Source organism: Artemia franciscana, unplaced genomic scaffold (assembly GCF_032884065.1).
Source record: "Artemia franciscana unplaced genomic scaffold, ASM3288406v1 PGA_scaffold_23, whole genome shotgun sequence".
Taxonomy (NCBI): Eukaryota; Metazoa; Arthropoda; class Branchiopoda; order Anostraca; family Artemiidae; genus Artemia; species Artemia franciscana.
The window spans coordinates 772,189-794,767 of NW_027062649.1; the positions used below are offsets into that span (position 1 = coordinate 772,189).

At 33.4% G+C, this 22,579-nt stretch overlaps 1 protein-coding gene across 3 annotated transcripts in view; it reads right to left on the reverse strand.

Annotated features, from left to right (window-relative positions):
* Nucleotides 1-22,579, reverse strand: part of LOC136041501 (procollagen-lysine,2-oxoglutarate 5-dioxygenase 1-like) — a 218,580-nt gene that overhangs the window by 163,081 nt on the left and 32,920 nt on the right. For all 3 annotated transcript variants that reach the window (XM_065726205.1, XM_065726202.1, XM_065726204.1), the window contains exons 7-9: nucleotides 17,103-17,234; nucleotides 10,805-10,926; nucleotides 7,022-7,123 (exon numbers count right to left, since the gene is read on the reverse strand). In XM_065726205.1, coding sequence (XP_065582277.1) covers nucleotides 7,022-7,123; nucleotides 10,805-10,926; nucleotides 17,103-17,234 — 356 coding nt within the window. The remainder of the gene's footprint in view (nucleotides 1-7,021; nucleotides 7,124-10,804; nucleotides 10,927-17,102; nucleotides 17,235-22,579) is intronic.

Consider the following 22,579-nt stretch of genomic DNA (forward strand, 5'->3'; position numbering starts at 1 on the left):
TTGTTTAGACTTTGAATTATGCAACTTATTTTGCAAAAAGATAAGAGGTGTCTTCAGACGAGGTTAAATAGAGACACCCCTGTCCCCAAGAACATCAAGTACGTACCCACTAAGTTGGACCAAAAAGAAACATGAAGGACCCCGGGGGGAGGGGATAAATATACATTTTGCATGAAACCAACTTAGCTACTAGGTAAATTCAGAGTTTCTTAGTTGCTGACTGATTATTGAAAATTTAATTAAAGCACTTTTGAATACAATAAAGTCAGGTAATTGATAAATTTCGAGTTTTGCAGTTGCTGGCTGAGTACCAAAAAAAAATTAATAAACGCACCTTTGACTAAGATGAACTCAGCTGCTTGTTAAATTCTAGTATAAATTCTTTTTCGGTTAATTTTTTGATACCTTGTCACCAATTAGAACACTTGGAATTTACCAAGGAGCTGAGTTTATTGTAGTCAAAAGTGCTTTGATTAACTTGCTTGGTACTCAATCACCAACTAAAAAACACAGAATTTATCAACTACCTGAGTTTTTTGTATTCAAATATGCTTTTATTAAATTTTCCATAATCAGTCAGCAACTAAGACACTCCAAATTTAACTCGTAGCTGAGTTTGTTACATGAAAAAGTGATTTTCTATTAATTTTCTGATACTCAGTCACCAATTAAAAGGCTCAGAATTTACCCAGTAGCTCAGTTTGTTGTACTCAAAAGTGTTTTTATTATTTTTTGGTACTTAGCCAGCAACTAAAAAACTCGGAATTTATCTACTACCTAAGTTTTTTGTAGTTAAAAGCGATTTTATTAAATTTTCGATACTAAGTCAGCAGCTAAGACATTCCGAATAAGCTAATAGCTGAGTTTATTCGAAAGTGCTTTTTATTACTTTTTTATACACAGTCAACAATTAAAACTCAGAATTTTCCTACTAGCTGAATTTATTCCATACAAAAATGCTTTTCAATTAATTCTTTTATACCCAGTCACCAATTAAAAGACTTGGAATTTACCAAGTAGCTGATTTTGTCTTAGTCAAAAGTACTTTTATTAATTTTTTTGTACTCAGCCAGCAACTACAACACTGAAAATTTATAAACCACCTGAGTTTATTGTATTCAAAAGTGCCTTTATTAAATTTTCAATAATCAGTCAGCAACTAAGACACTCCGAATTAACCTAGTAGCTAAGTTTGTTTCACGCAAAAGTGCTTTTCTATTAATATACTGATACCAATTAAAAGACTCAGTATTTACCAAGTAGCTGAGTTTGTTGTACTCAAATGTTTTTACTATTTTTTGGTACTCAGCCAGCAAGCAAAACACTCTGAATTTATCAACTACCTGATTTTATTGTTTTAAAAAGTATTTTTTTATTAAATTTTCAACTCAGTCTACAACTAAGACACTCCAAATTTAGCTAGTAGCTGAGTTTGTTGTATACAAGTGTTTTTTGTTAGTTTTTTGATACTTTAGTCACCAATTAAAGCTTTATTATATCATTTCCGTCATAGGGTTGTCGTATCATCGCTTAAAAAATATACGACTTTATTAATTTCGACTTTAGGCATACCCAAATACTAAGCAATACTTTTCAAAAGGCTTTATTGTATTATTTCCTTCATAGGGCTGTCGTATCATCGCTTAAAATATATACAATTTTACGAATTTTGACTTTATGCATATCCCTATTACTAAGCAATACTTTTCAAAAGGCTATTCTATGATTTTCTCATAAGGCTGTCGTACCCTCGCTTAAAATATATACGAGTTTCTTAATTTTGACTTTATACATACGTTAATACTAGGCAATACGTTTCAAAAGGCTTTATTGTATTATTTCCCTCATAGGGCTGTCGTATCATTGCTTAGAATATATTCGGCTTTATAAATTTTTAGTTTGTGCATAGCCCAATACTAAGCAATACTTTTCAAAGGGCTTTATTATTCAATTTCAATCTGTATTGCACACGCAATTGCTGAAAATCGAAAATGGATCAGTGAGGTATTCAATTGTCGTTTTTTCCCCATGGTATTAGAATGCCATAGAGAAAAATAGAAGTCTGACCTATGAAAAATCTCAAAAAATCTTCTGATCTTGGTTTCACCTCTTAGCGTGAACAGCGAGGCATTCAATAGTCTTATTTCCGTGGTATTGGAATGTCATTAAGAAAATAAACTCTGGCCTATGAGCCTTCTAGGAAATCTAAAAAAAAATCCATTAGGCCTAAACCCAGTGAAGCGTATAAAGAGGGCTTACTTCGAATTGACGGGGGGGGGGGGATGAAATCTGGGCAAAGCGATAATGTTCGAAGTTCAGTAGCTTCACAGCCTATGAGGTAAAGCGTCTCTTATGACTCGCTGGTGCAAATCCATAGATTCATAGTTGTGAAGGTTCTTAATACAAAAGACGGAACGATTTCATTGAGACTAAGAGTTCTCTTAAGAAAGCTTCCAATCAAGATATTAAAACATAAAACTTAACATTTAAAGTATTTCACTTTTAAAACAGCATCACAAAATCATAACGTTCTCTTAACATAGCATATCTAACTGTCCCCCTGTTGAGACGTCAAATTAATCACCTGATAGGTAATCGGTAATATCGGTAAGAATCGGTAATATCGATATCGGTAAGAAGTTACAGCACAGTGATATGAGACTTTGCTTTTAGTTTATCACTGTTGGTTGAAGCAGGAAGTTAAGGATAGAGAATTTATATATTTGTATAATGAAAAACTTTTAGTGTAAACAATGAGGCATTCAATATTCGTTATTACCCATTTCATTAGAATGTCATTAAGAAAAATAAAACGTCAGCCTATGAAATATCGCAAAAAAAGTTGAAAAGACTTAATAAAGTCCCAAAAATTTATAAGTCCTAAAATGGGGGAGTTGTTGGAGGGGTATCAGGCACTATGGAGATGGAACATGGATTACCATAAGTCCCCTCTAAAAAATATCATAGCCATTGATTCATAGGGGAGCATAAGTTCGTCGGTTTACTTTACCCAAGCGTACGGCATAAGACCAGATTTCCTTCAATTCAAATAAAAAATTTATTCATAGAATTAATTCGTCAAAACACGCGTTTTCCAACTTTGTTCATCATGTTCTGGCAGGTATTCGAAAATAAGATGCCGGCTGGATTATGCTAGTGATTTATTTCTTGTAGCATAGTCATGTAAGTAGGTCATTGCTCTAGTTTAGGGATAGTATCTTTAGAGCCTCGGGGGTCTTATCCCTGGACCCATCTATACAGTATATATATATATATATATATATATATATATATATATATATATATATATATATATATATATATATATATATATATATATATATATATATATATATATATATATATATATATATATATATATATATATATATATATATATATATATATATATATATATGTATATATATATATATATATATATATATATATATATATATATATATATATATATATATATATATATATATATATATAATTTTTTAACTGAGATTAAAGGGCTAGATTCTTTTTGAAGATGGGACTATTTATTACCCTTGTACTGCATATCGTCCAGGATGTAGTTGCATGTTAATTTATCTGGCTTCTGATATTCCCTTGCTATCTGATTTCTAGTTCTCTGATCTACTTCCTGTTTAACTGTGTCCTTACTTTTACCTCACTGTTATCGCTGATAATATAACTGCGGCTAAATACAAAGTTTAAAAGAAAAAAATCTTTCTGACAAAGAACTAATTTTGTAGTCCTGAATTGAAGAATTAATGCAGTCTTACTGAGATTAAATTACTTCCTTTTTAGTCCCAATGCAGTCCTGAATAGATAAATCAATGAAGCCCTAATCAGAGTAAGTTGGGGATGGAGATAGAACAAGTCTAACTTGAGTGGCTTAGACATTATGACAAAACAAATGGTCATCGGATATTTTATGTTGTTTTGAAAGTGCATTAGGCTCTGAAGTATTTCGACTGCCTTGAATTAATATCGTAGAAACCTGTATCGACTGGTGGTATTAGCGTATCCAGAATTTTTTCGGAGTGGGGGGGGGTGGCGTACCAAACATTCAAAATGCATCAGAAATTTGTTTATATACAGTTTTGTTCCGTTTTTACGTGTCGGAAAAATATTTCGAGTTGGAGATTCATACTCGATACCACCCTAGATATGACCTTGGCCGGTGGTATATGCTTAATAGGCTCTTTTCGAAAGCAAATACATAAACAGATAATGAATTATTTATTTGTTTGATTCTGCTTTTTATTATGGTGTTGATAGTCAACTAGATTGTCATGAACTTGGAATGTTCTCTTGCAGCGAGAGTTATATATTTTTCTTGACATTCATGATTATTAATCACAATCTTATATATCCTCGGCAAGTCTACGGTTATTGCTTGGCATAGCAATAAATTTATGAAATTGGCCACAAATCATCTGAGATTATCAAAAATTAGTCATAAATTGTAATCAATTAGTGACAAAAGTCATAAATTTTTCCTGACTTTCATTATTATAGACTACAATCTTGGACGTCATTAGTAAGTTCATGGTTATCGCTTTAGCAATAATAAATTCATGAAATTTGTCACGAATAATTTAAAATGACCAAATATTAGCCAGAAATTATTTAGTTAATAGATAATTTATTCCAAATAAATCATTATGCAAACATATTTTATTCAAATTATTTATCACTTATTCAAAAGCATTTATTCATTCATTCAAAATACTCAAAAATCATTTATTCAAAATAAATCATTCAACAAATCATTATTTATTTAATCATAAATCAATTAATCAAAATTAGTCAAATCAGAATCAGTCATAAATCAGTACCGGTAACAAGATCATTTTCTAGAAGTAGTATAAGTTCAAGGTCTTCGATTGATGCTCAAGAGTTTAAGATTTCAAACATTGAGGTTTTGCCGTGGCAAGTGGCTTAGATGAATAGCCTTCACCAGCCAAATTTTTTGTGGGGGAGATAACAGATTTTACCGACTGGCTGGTTATTTTTTACCGACTGATTTGGGTGCAATCGTTACTAAAATTACTTTATTTTACATAAAATTAAAAAAAGACAAACTCAGTAAAATAGCGAAGCTTCAAGTCACTATTTTACCGATATGCTGACAGCATATCGGTCACTATCTTACCGATATGCTGACAGCATATCGGTCACTATTTTACCGATATGCTGGGGGCCGTCCACCTCCCTGCATACATTACGCCCATAACTAAAATCTAGACTATATGCCAAACTAAAATCTGCGCTAAGATTTATAAAAATACTGGCAGCCAGGGCCGCATCCAGGATTCTTTTCAGGGTGGTTGCAAAAAAACCTTAAAAAATGCATCAAAAATTTCTTTATATTAATTTTTGTAGCATTTTTGCAAGTCGGAAAAACATTAAAGGGGGGTGGAAACCCTCTACCCCCCCCCAATCATCCCCCTGGATACAGCCTTGCTGAGAGCCCAATTGATTCTCGACTTTGTTACTACTGATCTACAAAAATTCGTTTCTACTAAGATATTGCACTGGGTGGTGCCAGTGACACCAATACCATTGTAAAAGTTTTAAATTTAAAGAATTGAAGAAGAAACATAAAAAAATAACTTATATAAAAAAAAATGATCGAAGTATGTGTTGGCTCAGATCTCACTCAAGTATATGTTTGTTGTGGTGCCAATAAACGAGCAGTTCTTTCCTTTTAAGGGATGTTTTTAATAGCTAAGATAATTTTCTAACATCAATGAAAAACATCTATAAACCGAAACAGTATCCACAACTAGGCAAGATTGTGATTACGATAAAACCACATTTTATTAATTTATCACATCCGAAATAAACACATGGAAATGACTGAACATAGCCAACAGAAAGCTAAACTCAAAGCAAAAGCTACTTATTAACAAATAAATTTATCATACACCAAAAGACAAAACAACACAAGACTAAGACAAAGAAGAAAAAAAAGACCATCAAGACAACGAAACTGTTAAGACTACGAATAATGAAATAACTTAGAGCAGGGGAGGGGATCAACCGCGGGTTAGCGGGGAACTAACCCGCAAGCAGACTAAAAATTGATAAATAGGATTATCTTCATACGTAAATAATATTCTACAAATACATTAGTGAATACATTTATTATATTATTCATTAATTATAAATTATACCTATAATTCACTTACATTTATCATTTTACTAAGTTTATTATTTAATCGAAGTTTATTTGATGCGGAATGGATTTAAAATCTGATTTAAATCCTATATATCTCCTAATTTACTGAAGGAATTCTAGGTTTCAAAACGAGCCAAAAGAGCGAATAGTAGAATTACACAAAGAATTCCTTGGAGCTAAAAATCATAGACCGATTCTCTGTCTTTGACACTCGGTCTATGACTAATAAGAAAAGAAAAGATCAAACTTTTTCTTGAGAAAGACGGTTGCAATACTTGTTACCTGCTTTTTTTTTAAACATGTTCATTCAAATTTATTTTAAGGGAGGGGGAGAGTCATGATCTCACAAAACAAGTTGATGAATACCCTGTAGTTAGAAGGCAATGTTTACAATATTATTTGCAAACAACTAGGAAACAAACATTACTTTGACTATAAAGGCCAAAGTTTGGACGCCAGAGTTTGGACACACCACAATTTGCTTAAAGAAAACAAAGGGAGTAAAGAGCCCAAATGAAATAAAATCTTGAAGCCAAGACTCAAAGAAAGAGATCAGGTAAAAAAGGCCAAAGGGATGGCAAAATTTGGTTAAACCAGCACAAAAATTAAATAAAAAAATCGTCATCAATAAAAATATTTCAACAGGTTTTTTTCGACAGCGATGTAAAATAAAAGCGAATTCAAGCGAGTAATATTTGTCCAGTTTGCCCTATATTATGTGACAATTATATTATGTGGAATAATGTAAAATTCCGATTTCTTTTATAATTCATTGACAATTGCTTCTACGGGGGTAAACATGAAAAAAAAACTGAAATTAATTACCTATTTTGTTCAATGAGCAGCTTCAAGATATGTGGATTATCAATCTGGGCAACAGCATCAACGTTAAAGTAGTAGTCACATTTCTTTTGGACACATTCTTCTCTGAAAAAAATAAGAGTAAATTAATTTTTGGGTTAGTAATTTATCCAAAAGACATACGAAGAGGATAAAAGAGAACAGAAAAGAGAAAGAGAGAGAGAGTGGAGTGGAGATATAGAGAAAACAATAGAGGGCTTGGAAGAGTAAGGGCTAGGTTGACATTAAAAATGAGTAATCTGTACTGAGTACAATTAAAAAACAAAATATATAGCGTACTGGGAATAGCGCAAGATCGACAGCGAATTATTCACTAAAAAAAAACAAAAAAAAAAAAAAAAAAAAAAAAAAAAAAACAATGGTACATTAAGTTTTGGGTATAGTTTATTAAAAAGACACACCAAGGAAAAGGAGAGAAGAGAACAGAAGAAGAGAAAGAGGGGGGAGTGAGCGAGGGTAAGATGGGCATTCAGAACAAACACTTGGTATATTATCCGGTAGAGTACAGAAACAGGAGATACAGCTTTGGGATTTATGCAAAGCTAGATAGCGTTGAATGTACATATTTCTATATATATATATATATATATATATATATATATATATATATATATATATATATAATCCTAATGATGGACTAGAAACACATATTGCGCAGAGAAAAAAGAATCACTAAGATTACTTTATGAACTAATCCAAAGTTCAATCTAAGGAATAAATCTTAATTGATATAGTAGTTTGCTTTAATTGGTGAGTACCTGTAATAAGGATTTTTCAGTAACACTTTGAATACGACGGTTAGCGCTCATACCACTAACTTAGACCAGTCTATTTTTCTTATGCATCTTAGTTTTGAAGTAACAAAACTAACCTGCTCGAGCGGAAGGACATATTGGGAGTGGCTACTGGTTCGAAAGAACAAGAAGACTTGGTCTCTTCTAATCGTTAAATATATATTAAAAAGGAGACTGATTGGAAGGTCTCTCAATCGACTGATGAAGGATAGGGAGATCTCCTAGTTGTCTTATATATGATCCGCTCTCTGCGAGGTGTGTATGGGCATCCTAAGGTGTAGAACCTTTATGACTGTTAAAACATCAATAAAGGCGAGGCCGAAGTCAGCAGAATCATAACAAAATTACATTATTTTAATCTCGATTTCTCAGGCAATAAAATCCCTCCTTACAAAATTTGACTTTTAAGGAAAAATTGTTTTTTATTTTTAACAAGGTCGTGGGCCATTTAAAAAAAACTCTTTTTTCTTCTGGCAAAACTTGTGAGTCAAGACGCACGGAGAAACATTTTTTTCGTTGTTCTTGCTTTGGTAAATATCGCAAGAGGCATTTCTTTGGTAAATATTGCAAGAGGCATTTTTTTGGTAAAAAAAAAATTATAAACCAATCGGTACAATGCCAATAATAATAAAAAACATTTTACTCATTTTTCATGGGCGTATTTCCAAAAGTCATACGCAACGGGAAATTTTAATATTTATATATCGTTTAGTTACTTGATGGTATTTATTTTGCCAAAAATACATTCGCCATTGACAAAAAATCAAAAACTGAAGCAAAAAATCATCCTCTATTTTTGAGCCTGAGTTATAACCATATTTTAGAGTATTTCATGCTTATGAATATTTAATGTAAACTTGTAAGTAACTCATTTTTTTCTAGAAACAACAAGCCCCACAGTGATTAATGGATTACTAAACAAAGATGACTTAACTCTTAAATAACTAGATATAACACTAATAACTCTTGATATAGCCCCAAAAGCTAAATAAAAATTGTCGCATTAGTTTTTGACCTTCTATCAATTTATTTTAGACCAAAAAATTGCCAACAGTTATCACCATATTTACAGATTTATTTGTGTTGGTGTTGGGCTTTAAAAAAATGGAGGATAATGAACATAATTTTTTACCAGGCTGAAAATATGTTTTAGGCCCTTCAGCCTGGAAGTGAAATGGAGGGGTTAGGAGCCACCCACTCTTTGCTTTCACACACCCTTATTGTTTATCTACCCCAGATTTTTCCAGGTAACTATTTGGAGCATGGTTGACTATGGCTAAGCTTACGAGGTCACACAACTGACCCTCGTTCCAAACCAAATAATTTGCAACACCAGGACTCGAGACCCCATCCCAAAGGACATCTAGCACGCCAACTAGTCAGCTAGAACTATACAGGATCCGAGAGGAAGTATCTAGAAGTATTTATTAGACATAGATTGGATGATTCACTTTCCTTGAAATATTCAGCTTTAGTGTTATTAGTATATACTTTTATATGTCTTATAAGCCTTGAAATAAATTTGTATCATGGTTATTAAAATCGACCAAAGTAGAAAGGCACACAATCAGAAGGATGTGGAAGGCTCGGTAGGTTTAGTGTCAGCTCGTCTCTTACAAAGAGGCCTCACTTAGGCCCTGTAGTCAAAGGATAGAAGGGGGGGGGGGTCTGGCCCTTCAAAAAACGTTTTTCGCTGTCTAACATCTGAATATTTGCCAAAGCTTCTCGGTGCAAACTTACATAGAATCATCCATTATGGGTATGTACAATAAGGTCTGTTCTGAAAATGGGTCTTAATCATTGACATTTGTTTATGGATCTCTATAATAAAGAGAAAAAAAAACCTTAAATCCGTAAAATTCTAGCATAATAACCTAGAGAGGTTGTAGGTGCACCTGGTGAGCAAATACAATTGGCGTGTACTGCATGCGGTATTCTTTGGGACGCCAATACCTAACCTAGGTAAGCTATACAAACACAGCTTCTTTTAAAACATAATCCAAATGCCATTGTGTCTCCTCCAGCTCAGTATATTATCCAGCCACAATACTCTATACATATATGTATACACTATACTCTATACATTATACACTATACTCTTCATAATCCAGCCACTCCACCTGATCTAAATTCGGGGAATATAAATCGCAATCAGAGACCTATAAACCGGCCCTTATGTTTAGCTACTTATGCAGTTCTGCTTAATGGCGTCAAAGTTATATATTGTGTCAACTTGTGTTACAAACTTGTTACAAACATATTGTGGTTTAGTGTTGCATATTAAATTGCGTATTATAATGTGTTTTTACCAAAGGCTCGAGCCCATTTAAATGTTCTATAGCTACTTATGCATTTCTGCTTAATGGCGTCAAAGTTATATATTGTGTCAACTTGTGTTACAAACTTGTTACAATATCGTGGTTTAGTGTTGCATATTAAATTGCGTATTATAATGTGTTTTTACCAAAGGCTCGAGCCCATTTAAATGTTCTATAACTAAAAAGCCCATTTAAATGTTCTATAACTAAAAAGCCCATATTCATATTCATTACTTCTAATGTTAGCGGAAGAGGCTCAACTCGCTGGGTTTATCTACATGTGCATGAATTTGTAGAACGAAAAAAAAGTCATAAGATTCCCCTTACCCCTCCACCCCTTTCTCTCTCTCTCTCTCTAATAATATATAAAACACTCTATGAACTAACCCAAAAATAATTTGAGTAAGAAATCTCCATTCTCTTCAAATAACAGAATACAAATATCAGCCCACTCTCGATAGAAAAATCGAAGATTGAAAAAGCAGCTGGTCAGAAGAATCGTTAACTGTTTAGCGCAAAGTTTTGTTTTCTGGACGGGGGGGGGGGGGCACTTAGCTGTTGATCTTTAGAATAGTATTATACGTATAAATCAATAATTTATCTTATCGAAAAGAACACAAAGTATAAAAACATACATTGCAAGATTCCTAGAATGCCACTCTTTAATGTCATCAGTATGACGGATGAACTTCACACTTTTGTAGAGGGGGCCAACTTCTTTAACAAACTCTTCAATTTGCTTACTATGATACTCAGCCTGAAAATGTAAATGCTCCTTTATTATTATATAAATGTCAAACGATAAAACGCAAATTTGTAAAAATTTTAAGTATAAAATTTTAATATATTTATATATAGCAAACATAGCTATCATTTATGTTCAGATATATAGCTATCATTTAACTTTACATAAAATAGTACAGCCTATATAGTTATTTTTTTCACATGCCTGAAACGTTATATTTTGAGCTGTTTTATTTTCAAAAATATGCAGCAAATATTCAAAAAGTGCAAACTGAGCGTCGGAGAAAAACACTAGAAAAACATTTTAAAATGCAATCACGAGAATAAGCAAAACTAGTCTGAGCAATCAAAATGGCTCAGTAAAGACTAAGAAAATTTATTTAATTTCTAACAAGTTTGCTAATTCGACAAGCTTGCTACTTGTCCCTGTAAAAAACACTCAGCCACTGAAACGTCGACTCGACGCCCTATGCCCCAGCAATGGCTCAGGAGGATCTTTATCCTTTTTTTATCCTAACATAGTCTTAAAAAAACGCGAAGAATATTGAAAAATAACAAAAATGTTAAATTAATAAAAACACATTAAAAAAATTAAAATGGAGTCTACAAAAATATATTTTAATATTAGCCTATGTAATGTTACAAAGTATTCCCAAGGTGCAACAAAATCCATGTGTCAGGACAAATGGCTTATCAAAAATATTTCATAGAGACCAACGAGGATTGACAGTAAAACTGTTAGAAAGTAAGACAACAAAATTAATTACGAGAAGATACTTCCAATTAATTAGAAATTTCTAAGTAATTAGTCTAATTATGCATTAGACTTTATAATTAACTAGAAAATAAGAATTTTTTTTTTATTTATTAGCTCCGTAAGCGGAGAGAAAGAGGAAAAGAATAACAGAACAACAAACTGGTCATAATACAAAAGAAGAAACACGGCCCAATACAGCCCAATCTACTCCAATGTTGAGCAATAAAGCTTGAAAGACCTAAATACCCATACAAAGCTAAATCACATTACATAGTAACATTTAAAAGGAAAATGTCCGAAAATTCAAAAAAGGACATCTTAAACCACCCTGCCGATGAGATTTTCATAGGCAGCGCAATTGCTCTGCCTAAGTAAAGAGCGACATGGGCGCAATGTATTGTTTATTTAATTTTTTTTTGTTTTGTTTTTCTTTTAGACCAGGCCACTTCGTATAGAAGAAGTTGTCGTAGAAATTTCGAAAAGGGCTCATTTGATTGGAAATTGAAAGCGCTAGTACCCTTTATAATAGTCAGAAATGACTGGAGGGCAACCAGGCCCCCAATCCATCATTTCTCCAAACACATCCAATCAAAATTTTGAATAGCCACTTTATTCAACGTAGATGAAAGGTCCGGAAATTCCGTCTTTGAGGATGACACCACCACCCCTCCATCACAGCCCTCAGGGCAACTGTTGTAAATTATGTCCCGGGGGCATACAAGTTTTTATTGAAAGGGTGGTCGTGTAAGCTTCGGAGGGGGCTCCTTGGACTGGAAATCAGAAGTTCTAATACCGTTTGTGAGGGTCAGAGTGAACAAGGGGCAACTATTCCCCCCTCTTAAGTCATCTTTACCCAAATTATCCTGACAGAAATTTTGATATAGCCATTTTAATTAAAATAATCTCAAGATCATATAACAAGGCCTTCACGGTTGAAACAACCCTCAGAGCCCGGGGGCAAGGATTGTAAGTTATGCCCCGAGGGCATATATAGTTTTTAAGGAGGTTGTATAAACTTTACAGGAGGCCCTTTTAATTGGAAATTAAAAGTTCTAGCTCCCTTTTAAGAGTCAAAAGTGATGGAGGGAAATAAGCCCTCCCTCCGACACCCTATTTTCCCCAAACGTACCTGATCAAAATTGTGAGATGGCCATCTTGTTCAAAATAGTTGAGAGGACATGTAGCAATGCCTCCGGGATTGACATAACCCACCAGATCCCTGGGGCAAAGGCAGTAAGTTATGCCCTTGGAGTATTTAAGGTTTTGACGGGATGGGCGGTCATAAAAACTTCGGATGGGACATTTGATTGGAAATTGGAAGTTATAGTGTCCTTTTAAAGCTTCAAAAGTGATTTGAGGGCAGCGAGCCCCAGCCCCGTACCCATCATTTCCAATAAAAATTACCAATCAAAATTTTGAGACATCTATTTTCTTCACCATTGTTGAAATGTCTAGAAATTACAACTTTGGGGAGGTCAACCCCCCACAGCACTCAGGGCAAGGGCTGTAAGTTAAGCAATTCGTTCAACGTTTACATAGAGCATATGTTATTGACTTTCCATAAAGATTATTATTACTTTCCAAAAAGACAAAGGGCATTCAGGCAAGCCTTTCAGATAATGTTGAAGGGAGTATTAAACTAAACCAAAGCACTTTATGTGCATATGGATTGTAAAAAGGACTTAATGAATGACTGAGAATTTTAATTTGGAACTTTCCGGAAATGACAAGGGAGATGACAAATTGACCAAAAAGGTAATATTTTTATGCTAATACTGCTACTACAGCTACATGCACTACTACTGCTACCACTATTACTACTACTATCACCAGGCATGTACGCAGGAATCTTTTTCGGGGGGGGGGGCCCAAAACCTTCGAAACAGCAGATATAAAGTAGAACTTTTTTTATTTAGTAAAGCAAAAAGCACGAATATCAGAAAATACAGATTAACTTTAATCTTTAGTATTGTAGCAGATGGGGGGAAGAAGACTGAAGCCTCAAAAGTAGGTTTTAGGCTCAGGTTATGTTCATTGCGATTTAGAACCAGTGATTAATCTATTATATCCCACTGAAAGTGAAATTTTAGGGTTCACAGTGCAATATTGGTGCTGTGGGGGGTAGTTCTTCTATTGCAAAAAAGTAGATTTTAATGTAAAATGGTAGTTTCCAAAACTGATCCATTAAAAGCTATACTTTATCCTGAAAAGGGGGGATAAATGCCCTAATATCAAGGATGATTTTATTTTTCTGTGGAAAGCAAACTCTCGTAAAAAAAAACAAAAAAAAACAGTACAATTGCTATTTACTTCAAAGAGGGTAAAAAGTTAGACAGAAAATGGATTAATAAATGGGCAGTGACTTGACCGTATAATTGCATACTGTAAAATCTCCGAAAAAGGCTTCACACATGTATCTAGCTAGATTCTTAATAAATGTCCTATTTTTGCCAGATATCCCAAGAAACCATGAGGAAATTAAACATTTCACAAAATTTCGGGGGAGGGGCGGTACCGAAGGCCCCCCACCCTGCGTACGTGCCAGACTACTACGCTAATACATTGGAAATATGAGGGGAAACTTAAACTAAAGGAAATGACACTATTTGCATACACATTGTCAAAAGAGCGCATCTCAAGAATGGGTTTAGGTATTAAGTTGGAACTTTCAGGGAATACTTAAAGGGGAAGACCGATTGACCCAAAGGCTATACGTGCATGCTACTACTGATTTTATTACCACTGCCACTGCTACATTTACTACTACTATTATTTCAAATGCACTTCTATAACAACCCCTTGCATGGCTAAGAGCATTAAAATACAAATTTCTAAATTATATGAATATACAAGTTATCAAAGGGACATATCAGCAATGTCATAGCACCGGCTAACTGTATTCAGTTGAAACTTCAAAGACATGATAAGAGGGATGTTCAACTAAACAAAAGGACAATAAGTGAATACTACTGCTGTTACTAGTACTAGTGCTATTACCATTAATGCTACTCCTATTAATACTAATGGTACTACTGTGACTACTATTACAACTATGCCTATGGGTATGAAAGTGAAATTTTCTGGGAATTTTGATGGGAAGGTAAACTGAATCACAACAAACCGTCTGCGTGCAGATTGTCAAAGAGCGTATCATCAATATCTTAGGAACTGTTTAGAGTACAGGGCTTGTTCCGGGTGATGATGAACTAACCAAAAGACAATTTTTGCATCCTATTGCAACTGATTCTACCCATACTAGTACTATTGCTACTATTACTACTATTGCCATTAAAGCTATGGCTACTACTATTAATTTTACTAAAGCTACTACTACTGCTACTACTATTACTGCTGGTACTACTACTATTGCTACTAAAGCTAAGGGTATAAGGTACAAATTCAAAGAATATTGAAACGTGCATTGAACCGAATCGGAACACACTAGACCCACACAGGTTGTCAAGAGGACGTATCAGCAATGCTTCAGAAACACTTGGCGGCATTAAATTCAAGCTTTCATCGTGTGGTGAAGACGATGTTGATGAAAACAAAGGCGCTATGTGCGTATTGCTATTAATGATACTAATGCTACTACAAGTGTTTCTACTATGTAAGTTAAGGGTATTAAGGTAAAGCTTTGAGAGAATGTTTAGGCAGATGTTGAACTAAATCAAAACGAACTATGAGCATATAGATTTTCAAAAAGGTTTAAAAGCAATATCGCAAAAACGGCTTACATTATTAAGTTAGATCTTTAAGGGTAAGATGTGGTGGATTTTAAACTAGCCAGAAGCCACTATTGTATACTATTAATACTAACAGTACAGCTACTGTAACTAATAGCGCTAAGGGTACTAAAGCAAAACTCCTAGGGAACGTTTAGGGGTAATTTCAATTAAACAAAAAAAATATATATATATATGCAGGTATTGAAAAGAGCATATAAGCAAAATCATAGGCACCGCAACTCTATAACAGCTAGGAATATCATTGAAACTTTTAAAAGAGCTAATTCAACAGGAAACTAAAAGTTCTAGTGTCCTTTTTAAGAGTCCAAAGTGATTGGAGGGCAAGCAGCCCTCCTCCCAAGCCCTTTCATTTCCCAAGCACATCTAATCAAAATTTTGAGATAGCCATTTTGTTTAGGATAGTAGGACAGTCCAGTAACTATGTCTATAGGAATATTGGGCATATCAACGCTCCAAAATTTATGCAATTAGCCCATTATGCTTTAAAGCTAAATCTTGCTGTAAAACTAAACCAAAAGGCACTATGTGTATGGTTACTAATAAAACACCTCAGCAATATCTTGAGGACGACTGGGGGGTATTAACTTGAAACTTTTATGCCTACAATTATTGCTACTTCTGCTCTTACAATTTAATGAATCAAAAGAATGTAAGTGTATCCAGGATGTCAAAGAGCATACAGGGATTTTTTTGGAAATGGTATTTGGTTTAATCTTTCAGGTCAACTTGACGAGGTATAAAAATAAATAAAACAATACTACTTGTGTTTGGATTAAAAATTGTGGAAGTATCTTCCAAAGGAAGCAAGCCAAAATATGGAGACTTATAGAAAAAACGAAAAGATATTTTTTGTTTCCATGTAAACGCTATGTCAATAAAAAAAGAACAGAAATTAATTAAAACAAAAATCCACAAAGCAAGTTTTTCGAAAATAAGTAAAGAGCTCTATTAAACCAAAAATGAGCAGAAATAAAGTCAAAAAATCTTTCAAGCGTAAAACTACAACATATCACCATCAATAAATAAGTGAAACCCAAAATGAATAGAAACTACAATAAATAACCAAGTCAAACTCAAAACGAACAATAATTAACATGAGCATGGTTTACAAATCCAATTTGCACTTCGCTGAAAACAAAATTCATAAGCAGTAGTTCTAATTTTTTGATTTTAATAAATAAGAATTATTAAGACTTTTATAAGAATAGATATCAGTATATGTATATTAAGCTGACATTCCACCATCATTTGCTTTTTTTTCTTTTTTCAGTAAAGTGCAAATTATGTTCGGGTCTTGAGAACACATGGGGGTTATCAGCCTTACTCATGTTAAATTTTGCTCGTTTTGAGTTTGACTCGCCTATTTATTGTCATTTCTGTTCGTTTTGAGTTCCATCTATTTATTGATAGTGGTTTTTGGTAGTTTTACCCTTGGAAGATTACTTGCCTTTATTTCAGCTCATTTTTGGGTTAATGAAGCTCTTTACTTTTCTTTGAAAACTTGCTTTATGAAAAAAGTTTTTTAAATTAATTGAAAAAAAAATAGTCGACTAACCAAACATGGAACTAGTCAATATGTAATGTGGAAAAAAGTACACTAAAAAAATGTCGTTTCACTAAAAAATCTACACAAAAATAGAATGAAATAAAAGAAAACGAATTAAAGTAAAATAAAAAACATACGTTGTTATGTATAAATAAATGAATTCTTCGCTTGGGATACGTAATACCGCTGATTTTCGTCAAAAATTCTTCAAGAAACGGAGTAGGTGCTCCGATAAAGACGCCCATAACCACAACAGGATATTCGGCTTCCTAAAAGAAAAGACATTAAATCTATATATAAAATCTAAAAATCTAAAAAACTAAATCTATATATAAAATCTTGTGGCCCGAATGTTTTAACCAGTTTTTCCACGTACTTCTGTTTTTATATCATAATCTTTCTTTTTGAAAACAAATTAAACTTCGTATTTGAAAACCCTACTTTATCTAATAGCACTAGCACAATAACTGCAATTGAATAAAAAAATTTGTATACTACCCAAAAGGACAGGCTCACAGGCGCTTGGCTATTTAACTAGAAAATATGTGCTTAAATTGAATAAATTGTTAGTCTTAAAAAAAAACTCATTAATTAATCTTAGTAAAACTAAAAACAGATCTTTGAAATTACTAAACATTTGTCAAGATCTTAACCAACTGTATAAAGAAAAAAACCAAGGTTTATAATTCTTTAAGTCAATTCTTTGTGTATTGCATTGACTGAATTTCAATTCAATATAGATGAAAATTGAAACTGTACACTGAATATGTTTATAATTCTTTGTGTATCTTTGCATACTTTGATATGAGCACCCCTTAACCTCCTTTTAGTGAATTTTACCAGTTTCTTCTTTATTCATGTCTTTCTACTGTTCAATCTTTTTTTTTCAGCTTTCAGATATTTGTGTGCCTACTTTGTAGATTAGATAGTGAAATACCCTTTGGAAGAAAAAGTAGATTAGATAGTGATAAACTCGGTGGAAGAAAAATGAAACACTCGCGTCTAATAACTGAATATAATCATTCATCGCCCCTGAAAAAAAAAGGTACTACCCTTGCAAAACTACGCCTTAAAACAGCAGTGATTTTGTGGCGTTCTTTTTATTTCAACAGGAGGTTATTAAATCTGAATGAAAATTACTACTTTCAAAACAATGTTGCATGGAAACATTTGTCACTAGAACTTTTTTTATTGTTGATGATATGGCATGGGTGCATCAACAATCTTTGTTGGGGTGGGTTAAACTAAGATAAAAATTAAAAAACTGATCAAAAATTTGTTTACATGCATTTTTGTTATGTTTTTACGAGTCGGATAATATTTTGTGGGGGGGGGGGTTCAAGCCCCGTAAAAATCCCCCGATTTGGATACGGCCTTGACGGTGGGCATGGACTGCTCTTTACGATTATAGCTTCTACTGCAACCACGATGTTGCATTAACTTGTTCGGAGTCAGTAAAATTCTTAACAAATCCGCATTTACTCTTGAAGAAATCAATGGAGTAGAGAAGAGTGTTATTTATTAACATTCCCATGTGACTTCTGACCCTATTTGGAAAATGGGAAGGGACTATGACATAAATATTAAATGCTTATAAATACTGAAAAAGGCATTCAGAATGAGTCTTTCAAAATAGCATGACAACGCTTCTTTTGATAAAAATAATCATTATGGGGCATTTGATACTGGAGCCTGTGAATTCAACGCTAACTGGTAAGAATTGACAAAAAGAACATTTCAATATAATCGAAAACAAAAATGAGAAATAACGAATAATGAATAAAAGTATTTCAATAGTTGAAGGAAAGCCCAGAAAAAGGACATGACTGCTTCCAATACTGACATTCAATCATATTAAACACGTAATTGACAGTGTATTACTACTACTACTAAAAGCTTAACGCAGCACCTAAAAACTTAGCTGCCCGAGGCCTTTGCTTCTACGCCGGTTCCTCCTTCTAGCCAATCTATTTAAAGCCTCACTCTTTACACCCTCACAAGAAGCTCTTATTTCCCTTATTTCTTTTCTTATTGACATCCTGCCACCCTATTCGGGGACTACCTACTTTTTGTTTGGCTCTAGATGGTTTGCCGAAAAGGACGATCTTTGGCAATCTGTCATCCTTCACTCGCAGAACGGGTCCTAGCCATTTTAACCTCTCTCTCATTATGATCCTAGAAAGGGGGACAGAGCTACATTTTTCATAAATTTTAACGTTTGAAATACGGTCAGTCAGACAGGTAACCAAAACAAGCCATAGACAATTCCTCTGAAGGACATATACTACCCTTACATGATTACCCAGATGTGCCACGCACTACGATAGCATTGTCTCTAAATGGCAGCAATATCTCAAAAACAGAAGGGATTGGTTTGCTTTCTAACTTATTATTTAGTAGCCTTTTTTCCCATTTTTTGTCTTTCTTGTTTTATCGCAATTCATCAGAACCGCAAACGCAGAGTAATTATACGAAGATAGTAGCGAAAGAGCCGCCCTAGCCGGCTTTTGTCGTTTTCTTTAAGGTCCCTACGGCCGGTATCTTGAGCTTTTAGCCTTTGTCCGTTTGTTATCATGAAACAACATCTTCACTTTTTTACAGTTTATGTTTATTCGACTTTGATGGCCTTAACGTCATATTCTCAACGTGATAGCCTTTTTCTGTTCCTTTTATAGCTTATGATATTCGTATTCCTTTTTATGGCCTATCCTATTCTAAAACGACTCAGCAGAAATTTTCACGCTTCTGTTTGGGTGTCTTTGTTTCTCTCTTTCTCTCTCTTTAATAATATTGCCTTTCTGTAATTAAGTATGCTAATGTTTTATTTACTTTTTTCTTTTTCGTCCCATGTTAAATTTTCTCGCAATAGTCTTTTCTTGATTATGCTGTACAAGGTCGTATCCGGCAGGAGGGGTGTTAAGGAATTTGAACCACCATCCCCTACTCCATCTCGAAATTTTTGTCGGACTCGTAATGACGTAACAAAATGCACAAGAAAATTGTTGATGTTTTTTGTTTTTTTTTTACTTTCCCCATAACCAGAACAAAAATTTTGGATGCTCCCTTGATGCTGTAGTAGCTTTTTTGTTTTTCTTTTCAAACAGTTCTTGGTAACGAACTGTAGTAAGGAGCGATCCGGCTCAATAGTAAACGAAACTCTAAAAAACGGAATTTTGATACTAAAAGATATATCAAAAGAATCGGATTTTCATGCTGATTTTAAATATATAAGTTTAGTGTTTGTCATCAAAAGTTATGAGCCTGAGAAAATCTGCCTTCTTTTGGAAAATAGGGGAAAACACCCCCTAAAAGTCACAGAATCTTAAAGAAAATCACACCTTCGCATTCAGCGTATCAGAGAACCCTGTTGCAAAAAATTTCAAGCTCCTATCTCCAAAAATGTGGAATTTCGTATTTTTTGCCAGAAGACATATCACGGGTGCGTGTTTATTGAACTGAATTGAATTTATTTATAACCAGTTATAATGCACATGAAAATATTTCAAAATATTTCATATTTAAAGGTATCTTCTTAGTGATAATTGGACAGCAACATATGTGTTTTTTCCATTGTTTCATATGTGAAGGAATCATTTCAGTGATGACTGAACAGTAGTATATGAGCTTTTTTTCCTCTTCCATATTTAAAGGTATCATTTGAGTAATAACTGGACAGCAACATATAAGCTTTCCCTCCCTGTTTCATATTTAAAGGTATCATTTTAGTGATAACTGAACAGCAATATATGCGTTTTTTCCATTGTTAGATATGTGAAGGTATCATGTCAGTTATGACAGAAGAGTAGCATATGAGCTTTTTTTCCTCTTTCATATTTGAAGGTATCATTTCCGTGATAACTGGACATCAGCATATGAGCTTTTTTACCCTGTTTCATATTTAAAGGTATCATCTTAGTGATAATTGGACAGCAACATATGTGTTTTTTCCATTGTTTCATATGTGAAGGTGTGTCAGTGATGACAGAACAGTAACATATGAGCTTTATTTCCTCTTAATCATTTCCGTGATAACTGGACATCAGCATATGAGCTTTTTTCCCCTGTTTCATATTTAAAGATATCATCTTAGTGATAATTGGACAGCAACATATGTGTTTTTTCCATTGTTTCATATGTGAAGGTATTACGCCAGTGATGAAAGAATAGTAGCATATGAGCTTTTTTTCTTTTTCATATTTAAAGGCATTATTTCAGTGATAATTGGACAGCAACATACGTAATTTTTTCTCTTGTTTCATATGTGAAGGTATCATTTCCGTGATAACCGGACATCCGCATATGAGCTTTCCCCCCTGTTTCATATTTAAAGGTATCATTTTAGTGATAATTGGATAGCCGCAAATGTGTTATTTCCTTTGTTTCATATGTGAAGGTGTGTCAGTGATGACAGAACAGTAACATATGGATTTATTTCCTTTTTCATATTTAAAGGTATCATTTTAGTGATACTTGGACAGCAACATATGTACTTTTTTCCCTTGTCGCATATATGAAGGTATCATTTCAGTGATAACTGGATAGCAGAGTATGAGATTTTTTTCCCCTGTTTCATATTTAAAGGTCTCATTTTGGCGATAACTGTACAGCGGCATATATGTTTTTTTTTCATATTTAAAGGCATCATTTTAGTGATAATTGGACAAAGACATACGACTTTTTTTCTTTTCCATTTTTGATGTATCATTTGAGTGATAACTGGACAACAGCATACGGGCTTTTCCCCCCTGTTTCATATTTGAAGGTCTGTACAGTGGCTAATGTGCTTTTTTTCTTTTTAATATTTAAAGTTATCATTTTGGTGATAATTGGACAGCAACATATGTACTTTTTTCCATTGTTTCATATGTGAACTCATTTCAGTGATAACTGGACAGCAGGATTTGAGCTTTTCCCCCCTGTTTCACATTTAAAGGTCTCATTACAGTGATGACTGTACAGCGGAATATTTGTTTGTTTTGTTTTTTCTATTTCAGATTTTAAGTTATCATTTTAGTGATAATTAGACAGCAAAATACGTACTTTTTTCCGTTATTTCTCGCATCAAGGTCTCATTTTAGTAAAAACTGTACTGCAGCATGTGCGTTTTTTCTTTTTTTCATATTTAAAGGAATCATTTTAGTGATAATGGGACAACAACATATGTGCTCTTCTCCCAGTTTCATATGCAATGGTATCATTTCAGTGATAACTGGACAGCAACATACGTGCTTTTCCCCCCTGTTTCATATTTGAAGGTCTCATTTTAGTAAAAACTGTACAGCACCATATGTGTTTTTTCTCTTTTTTATATTTATAACTAGACAGAAACACACGTGCTTTATTCCCCTGTTTCTAATTCAAACATCTTTTATTGATGCTTATTTCTAAGGATTTCTATTTTTTGAGCCTTGGACTTAATGTTTAGCTTCATTTTTCTGCTCCCATCTATTTAATTTTCCAGTCTGTTGGTTTTTGTTCTAATACTTTTTTTCACATATATTTTTAGGTGGAATTCAGCTCAGTTTCTTTCTATATTCTATATATTATTTTAGTTGTTTCGATCTTTTGAATTTTACTTCTATAATTTCCTTCTTTTAACGCATTTTTTCGATTT